Source organism: Brachyhypopomus gauderio, chromosome 5, assembly GCF_052324685.1.
Source record: "Brachyhypopomus gauderio isolate BG-103 chromosome 5, BGAUD_0.2, whole genome shotgun sequence".
Classification (NCBI taxonomy): Eukaryota; Metazoa; Chordata; class Actinopteri; order Gymnotiformes; family Hypopomidae; genus Brachyhypopomus; species Brachyhypopomus gauderio.
The window spans coordinates 11,611,340-11,619,596 of record NC_135215.1 but is presented as its reverse complement, the minus strand read 5'-3'; the positions used below and the strand labels follow the sequence as shown (position 1 = coordinate 11,619,596).

The following is an 8,257-nucleotide window of genomic DNA, read 5'->3' as shown; positions in this document are numbered from 1 at the left end:
GCAGAGGGTTTGTTACAATGAGTCATATGAGCACATGTGTGTATTACATGTAATCACAGTAGTGCACTCAGGGAAAGCCCTTCAGGGGTGGTAAAAGACACCCCCATTTTAACAGCCTCACTGAGGCAACTGGTGATGGTTGAATAGAGACAAGAGCAGAATGGGGAACTCCCCGATTTTGGGTCATCCGGGTTGCTCCCCAAAACCAGGTGAAAAGCCCACTTTTTTCATGCTAATGAACCTCCCGTCTTTCACAGTAACCCAAAATCCCACCCCACACATACTCCATACGCTTCAATAAATATATCCTCCTTGTTTTGGGGTTGCGGCTTGGCTACAATCACATTACAAATCCCAGGACGGAGGAGTAGCTATGGCAACCTCTTCCAAAATACCCCACCACACTCAAGGAGGAAAGAATGGAGCCCTTGAGTGCTGTGGAGCAGTCAGGGGCCCTTCAGCCCGACTTATACATCCTTCACACCGCCAATGGAGTGGAACCCATGACGCAGAGAGGGATACCTGCTCTGACGCACCAAAGGATTGCTTAGCCTTTGTTGTTGTGTGTGTGTGTGTGTGTGTGTGTGTGTTTTTGGCATTTCACTACTTTTGGGGGTTTTAACGTGGCACTCGTAAAAATTGCAGCCTCCCTGGATCCCCATGTTTAGCGCAGAGAGGTACTGCAGGGACACAGGGCTCCCAGTGGCCATCTTACTATTCTGCTCTTGTATACAGCAAATTAGCTTTGCTGCAAGCTTGGAAGCTTGCAAAATTCATAACAAGTAAATCCTGCTTCCCCATAAAAGCAAATACATACAGAAAACGAATTTTTCTATTATTACATTATCATGATTATTCCTGTTATGATTTTTCACACAAGACGTTATAAAAAGTAAAAAACAGCATGTGTGAAGTCCTGGCTGACCTGTCTGACAGGGCATTCTAGGACAGCCGGTGGTCAGAGCGCTGGAGCAGCAGATTTGAAGATAAGTGGCTATGGGAGAAGCATCCAATCACACGAGCCACTCCTCACTGTCTTTACCCACAACCCCCTCCCCCCGCCTGCTATCAGAGAACATGGTTTCTCGGTAATATGAGGCCTCTTCAACTTGGCTGCTTACCCCTTTTTCATAGTGTTGTATTAAGAAAGGGATAGAGGTGGGGGGTGGGGGGTTGGGGGTTGGGGGTGAGGTGGGTGTGTTGTGTGTGGGGGGGGGGGGGGGGGGGGATCAGCAAATACTGAAGCAGTAAAAGCTCTTTATAGTATTGTAATGTTTTGACAGACTTTTTAAGGATGCCTTTTTTATGGCCTTCATCTTTTTGTCCTCTGTAATACCCGCTCTTTACTTCCTCATTGCATACTGCCACCTATGCGTGATCTTTGGGAGAAAGGGTAGCAACATCTCAAATGTAAAAAAAAAAACTGGAGTCTTCAATTTAGAAGATGTTCCCAACGGTGGTTTGCAAACCTCTGGGGTTTGTGACTGGACTGCTGTGGTGTGCTGGTGTGATTTAGCATTTTGTGTGGTAAACTGTACTCTCTCACACAGATCCACAAGCTGATGTTGCATAAATTATAGCCAGGTCTGATCTGAAATCTACCATTTTAAACAGCACTACTGCATAGATGCTAATATTGACCTTGCTGAACTGTGCAGACATTTAACACACTCACGAGAGTCAGCATAATGACCATTATCTATGCTGATATTTGTTTATAATTTTTTATAGTTGTTTCATAATGGAGCAAATGTGTGCACAAAGTCATGCAATTTTGGCTCAGGTTGATTTGCTTACCATACTGAATCCTTGTGCGCACTGCAGCCACAGGAACATTGTAGATTTTCTCCAGGTAGTTCCTCACATCATATTTGGTCATTCTTGGACAAGTTGGGGAGAGATGTGGCACGAGATGGTGGTGAGAAACAGAACAGAACAAAGTATATGAATAATAGATAGAAAACAGAACCGTCAATGTTTTTACTACATAAAAACCACCAGTTAAGACATTCTGAAAACATACTTGGAGAAATTTTAGAGAAATAAATGACACTTCATTACTAATTATCCCTTCGGGCTGTCACAACTGTTAAAATGCTGACTCAAATCACTAACTTCCCCAAGCTGATTAATGCTAGAGACATATGCCATGTAAATCATATATATTTAGCTCCGTATCCCTCTATGAAAATAAGATTTTGCCAGTCAGGCATTAACCAACATTTCAGGTCTTGATCAGAAATCAAGCATGTCCTTGGGTACTGAGAAAAGTGCTATATGAATGTAACTAAGCAATAATAACAAAAATTACATAACCAGCTCCTCAATAAATATATTTGCATGCATTTGCGCTTTGTGACAACATGTGTTGTGAAAAGCGCTATACAAATATATTTGATTTGATTTGATTTGATTTAGGGAAAATTTTAAATGGGAAAAAAATTAATCTAGTTCAAGTCTGTAATCAGTAAAAAATGAGTAACACAAGTTTGATGTGCAGAAAGCATAGCCTCTCAGCAAAATGTTTTATCCTACATTTTTGATCCTAGTGTTTAAAGCAATTAACTGCTCAGTCTACCTATACATCATCTTGCATAACTGAACACAGCAACAGTGAATATTTGTAAGAAAATTGAGCAAAACATAACATAAAAACTACACAATTTATATAAATTTTTATATAAAACAAATATCTAGGATAAGGCACTATAACTGTTGAAGTAGCATGTATTAGCATACCTTAATATCGCTTTGAAAGCAAGAAAACTTCATAAAGGCTAATCATGTACACAGAGCTGTGAAATTAATCCCAGTAAATAAAAATAAACTATGATTTAATAATTTGTAGTGCAGGAAAAACTTTAGACTTTTAAAAAGCAACAGTCAGGCTATATGACCTCTAACACTTATACTTAATTTTGTCATTCAACCAAAAATGCCTTTTAGCGATATGGTAGACAGATGTGTTAAATGTGTCAAGACTGATCGGCTCTTGAAAATGTGCTGCATGTTTCCATGGAAATGAGCCTTTTAGCCTAAGCTTAGTGGTGGAATCTTTGGAAGCAGCACATTTTAACAACTGAAAATGGCCAGAAATTGTGTACAGCTTGCGTATTAAACAAGGTATTGTCTTACAAGTAATGTGGGCTACTGCTTTCTGGAGGATTGTGAGCATGGCTAGCCAAGGCTGCGTGGCACACACACATCAGACGCTCCATGGCGCGAGTGATATCCTATGTTAATCACTTGGATCTTTTAAACCAACCGCATGCAGCACAAGGCACCACAGCGGTTAACGTCCTGGAAAACGAAAAAATAGACTTTGGGTTTATTCTTGCTGCTTGCCACAAGCAAACAGTTTCTGCCCCAGAACTATACAAAATTAAAAATTCTTGCCATATATTGCAATTTAGCCCCATGATCAAACAGAAAATAACTAGCCAAGGCCATGTTTTTACTCATCAAAATGGACATGAACGTGAACTGGAAACTAGATGATATTTTCACCAAAATATTTAGGGAGGACATGGTTTTAGCATATGATACTGGGTTAGGGTTAACAGTTAGGCGAAGAACACTAGTAAGAGGGAGAAGGGAACATTTGCAATAGGACATTTGTACACAAAATGACGTGGTTGCTCATCACTGTACTTCAGGTGTAAAACTGGCTTTAGGCACAAATATACTGGATGCATACAACTCTGGGTAAGAAGTGTTTTTGGTCATCCACACAGATCTCCTTCTCTAAGAGAATTTCATGAATATAGCTTAAATTTTTGTTTTGTTTGTTTGTTTGTTTTTTTTAAAGCTACCTGAAAAAGTTGCATTTCATTAAACCGTGGTAATTAAATCATTTTCCTTTTTAAATTACTTTACACAAAGCTGTTTTGTCATGAAATAAAGTTCATCGCATGCTAATTTATTCACTGTTTTCTTTTAGACTGAGAACAATATAGCTCCTTGTTGCTGATTCATCCAAGTCAAACATCTGAATAAGAAAGTAATAGCTCTATAATGGACAGGATAAAATTGCTTTTAAAGCACGATATAGAAACATGTTTGTCATTTTCCAGCAGACATGAAGATGTTGGAGAGTCAAAATTATGTCAAAACAGCACAAAACCCATCTCAGAACACATGATTCAGTAGAGAGAAAGAAATTGTTCACTTAGGCTTAAAAAAACCAAACAAAAAAAATGTTTTATTCATAACACATTACAAAACACTGAGCTAACGCTGGGACATGTGACCTTATGTCCGGTCGACGGAACAAGGCCCTGGAATTTTATTAATGTCAAGACTATACAGTATAAGAACCAGACTAGACTGGAACAGTATGGATCCTGACCTTGTAAGTTATAGAAGATGGAAAGTAACAGTGCAAGGGTGTGTGGGTGTGTGTGTGTGTGTGTGTATGTGTTTGTGTGTGAGAGAGAGTGCAATGAGGGGGTTTGTTGGTTAAGATTGAGTGAGTGTGAGAGTAAGAGGAAGACAGCGAGAGGGGCAATTCCTAGAAAGCAACACACTAAACAAGCACTGTGGGGAATGGTAATCAGAACAAAATGCTTTCCAAGTCATCCAAGTGGAAAAAACTGCATCTCATTAGAAAGCAGGAGCACACTTAAATCCCTGTGCCTGACAAACTCGACCACTTCACCACAAAGTCTGACCCTCTGCCTGGTTCCAGTGTACACTACGTGTGCGCTTTCTTAACAGTAGTTACGATCTTCCTTCATCTAGCCTACAAATTCTAAAACACTTGAATGGCAGGCAAAAGCAGTCATCACTATCTGCCAAAGTGGACCTCTCTGGGGGGGTGTGTGTGTGCTTCGTAGAGCATAGAGAATACAAGACAGCAGGAGAAATCAAGCATGGCTGGTTGACGTGATTCGTGTGTATTTAAATTAGGTCAGGGGTTAAGGATGGGTGACACGGCACAAGAAGCATATCTCAACCCATTTCCACTGTCACCCATCACAAAATATATAATTATCTTTCTAGGGCTGGCAATCAAGCTCATAACATCAGCAGACTGCCATATTACCCACACCTGTCCCTGGTTCTTACTCACCTTAAAAACAAAAAAGAAAGACAGCAGTGAACAGGACTACAACAGTTCATTGCAAAATACAAATTGTTCCTGCTAACACTTCTAACCTAATGCCATGCAGTACCTGGTCTATTGGAGGCGGGATATCCAAGCATGTCCCTCGGGCCTGTGTGGCTCATGGCATCATGCAGTGCTCTCACTAAGCACACACCACACATCTGCTCCCTGTTGGGAGAACTTCACTCCTGTTCCAGGTTTCAGAAGGACCCCACCCTTCACACATAAAAGGTATTCAAAACAACACAGATGCTCATCTCTAAACACAGCTCACCCTTTCCTCTCTCACGCACACATGCATACACACACACACACACACACACACACACACACACAGCTTGTTTTAAGTCTTTTAAGTATGCGATGCATCACGGAGCTTTAAAACCAGGCAGATGAATGATGGATAAGGAAATATTATATTCAGATGAAAAGCATAACATCTTTAGTTATTTCATATATTTGACCAAACTAAAGCAAACATCAATATAGTGGATACATTTACAGGGCAAAGAGTGTGTTTGGAGGGAACAAAAGATTGACATCAGCCCTAAAACTGTTGTAGCAGTCTAAGGCCTTAAAGACAGATAAAGCCATGATGATAAAATGGCAAGGAAGTCTGTGGTCAAACACAGATAAGAGGGCGGTTACGGTGTTTTGAACACCCCCCCACACACACACACACACACACACACCCCTTCCCCGCCCCTCTTTTTTTATCTTCTTCCACTTTTAATGCATGAGGACAGACAGCATTCAGCCCAATGTTGAGGACTCAAAGATTTGGCAAAGGGAAGCATAAGTGCATTATGCTCAACCCCTGGCTACAGGTGACCAGGATGCAGAGTGATGTACTCAAGATCACAAAAGACTGTGAAAACAAAACTCTGAACTTCTTGCAGGTTTATTAAAAAAAAAAAAAAAAAAAAAAACTTCCCCTCATCGCTTACGCAAGTGCTAACACACAGCAGGATTACAAACTCGTGCGGTCTGGAACGCTCTCTGACAGAATAATAAGTAAGATGCAGGGCTCGAGCGTCATGGCGTAAGATGCACGCCCTCAGGTTTAACTGAAAACAAAGCAGACTTTGTCCTCTTTGCATGTGAGCTCTACTATTTGAGCCCTCATTTACAGGTTGACTGCCTGTTTCATATTACACAGCTGCAACGACATAACAAATGCTTGGACACTACTGATGGTAAAAAAAAAAAAAAAAACAACGTAATCAGTGGGCTAAGGGCTGTTGCCTTGGAAGGTGATCAGGTTGGCAAGATGTGAATAAGGCTAAATGACAAACCACAGCTTAGGTATTATTTTCAAATGATGTCTCACAAACAACTCTGGGTAAGAAGTGATGTTTGGTCATCCACACAGATCTCCTTCTCTAAGAGAATTTCATGAATATAGCTTAAATTTTTGTTTTGTTTGTTTGGTTTTTTTTAAAGCTACCTGAAAAAGTTGCACTGGAAGAATCCATATCAGAATTAGGTTAATCTCCAGTAAACAAAAATATCCATTTAACAAACAAAAAATGTGCATACCAAGAAAGAAGGATCTTTCCAGCGTGTTCTATAAAGATTAAGAAAAAAAATAACTTTGACAAAGTTTACAAAGCATCTATAATTACTGCTTTTATCATCATCACCAGGCTGAGAATCACACATCAGATTTGATACTAGCTTAGTTGAAGCAAGCAAGGGGAGAACATTATCAGATATATTTTGTTCAATTCATTCAGTTAGATTTTTAGCATCCTATTACCTGTACATTTACACGCGTCCAATTATACGTTTATTATTAAGATTTGACTTCCACCTAGTGGCCAAAATAAATATTACATTATAGTTTTTAAGAGAAGCGTGAGCTTTGGGTATTTATTTTGTCTTTATAAAAACACAAAGGGAAATGCACACAAACGTTGGGAAACGTTGAAAACTTACTCCATTGATACTCGAAACTGCACTGTGTCGGGTGGCTGCTCCTTTCCTGGTCTTACAAGTGTCATGTTGAAGGTGGGACGGAATATTCTCAGCTGAGGGTTACCCAGCTGGTAAATAGGATATCTGCGCAAGTAAAACAAATACAGCATCTCATGTACATGTTTGGGAGAAACGTTTTTATGTATGAACTAGTGGGCTAGCTAACGTATCTGGGTAGTTCACTGATGGATGTAATTCGTTGTTCTGTCTGCTGTGTGTTTTACACACAAATGTCAAAACGCAAAGGAACTTTGATTTGTCACGTCTCACAAGACACAAGAATTGCCATTCTTGATATATATATATATATATATATTATATATATATATATATATATATATATATATATATATATATATATATATATAACTAATTCAAACTCAAGAATGGCTATATATATATATATATAAGTCAAATTCATATATATATATATCTCCACCTCGCACAAGCAACTAGTGAGCCTGCTAGTTTCCACATTAACCAATCTGATTAGACTCTCTGATGCAGTTTGCTAGCTTATTAAGCTAGTTAACGTTAGATGGCAGGCTTCAATAACTCGGCTAACGTTAGCTAGCTACAGATGCTGTCGCCTCAGCTCTTAACGTTAACGCTAGATACGTTAAAGCAGGCCGCCAGCTAGCTACACGAATTAAGACATACAGCGAGGTACTAGTAGTTATTCATTTATTAGCTATAAAGAAACAGTGCTAGCTAGAGAACTACCTAGCTGGCTAGCAAGCTGATTAGCGTAAGTAGCTTAGCGAGAGCCTGTATGCGTTCAACCCAGTTAGCTAGCCAACGACAGCTACCTAGCAACTGTCCTATCCCCTACCAGGAGGTGGCAACTGTTATAAGTCATGATATTAGAACATATTTTGAGTATATTTCAGATATTAAATCACTTACATTAGCCGTCTTGCCATATTGATAACTATTTTTTCTCTACGAGTGATAGGTACATGTACTGTAATTATATTGTATACATTTTTCCAACGAATGTGCTCAAGGTCCTCTATAACGTTGTGAGTAACTGCAGGAAGTGTTGACTTGTTGGTAGTTTTCAAAATAAAAGTAAAACAAATAAATTCGTTTTTTGGTTAACGTAAACAAAAGTGTGGATTTTGTGCTGGATTTTGTAGATTTATTTTGAATTTACTTAAATTCGTTTTTATA

The 8,257-nt window shown here is 39.3% G+C and overlaps 1 protein-coding gene across 2 annotated transcripts in view; it reads right to left on the bottom strand.

Moving 5' to 3' along the window:
- mrpl23 (mitochondrial ribosomal protein L23) overlaps positions 1–8,130 on the bottom strand; it is a 25,073-nt gene extending 16,943 nt beyond the window's left edge. The window contains exons 1-3 of one of the 2 annotated variants that reach the window (XM_077005689.1): positions 7,991–8,130; positions 7,046–7,168; positions 1,798–1,880 (exon numbers count right to left, since the gene is read on the bottom strand). In XM_077005689.1, coding sequence (XP_076861804.1) covers positions 1,798–1,880; positions 7,046–7,168; positions 7,991–8,007 — 223 coding nt within the window. In that variant the 5' untranslated portion in view covers positions 8,008–8,130. Of the gene's footprint in view, positions 1–1,797; positions 1,881–5,174; positions 5,324–7,045; positions 7,169–7,990 lie in introns of those variants that run through there. The other variant, XM_077005690.1, reaches the window with a different exon arrangement.
- Between the last annotated feature and the right edge of the window lie 127 nt (positions 8,131–8,257).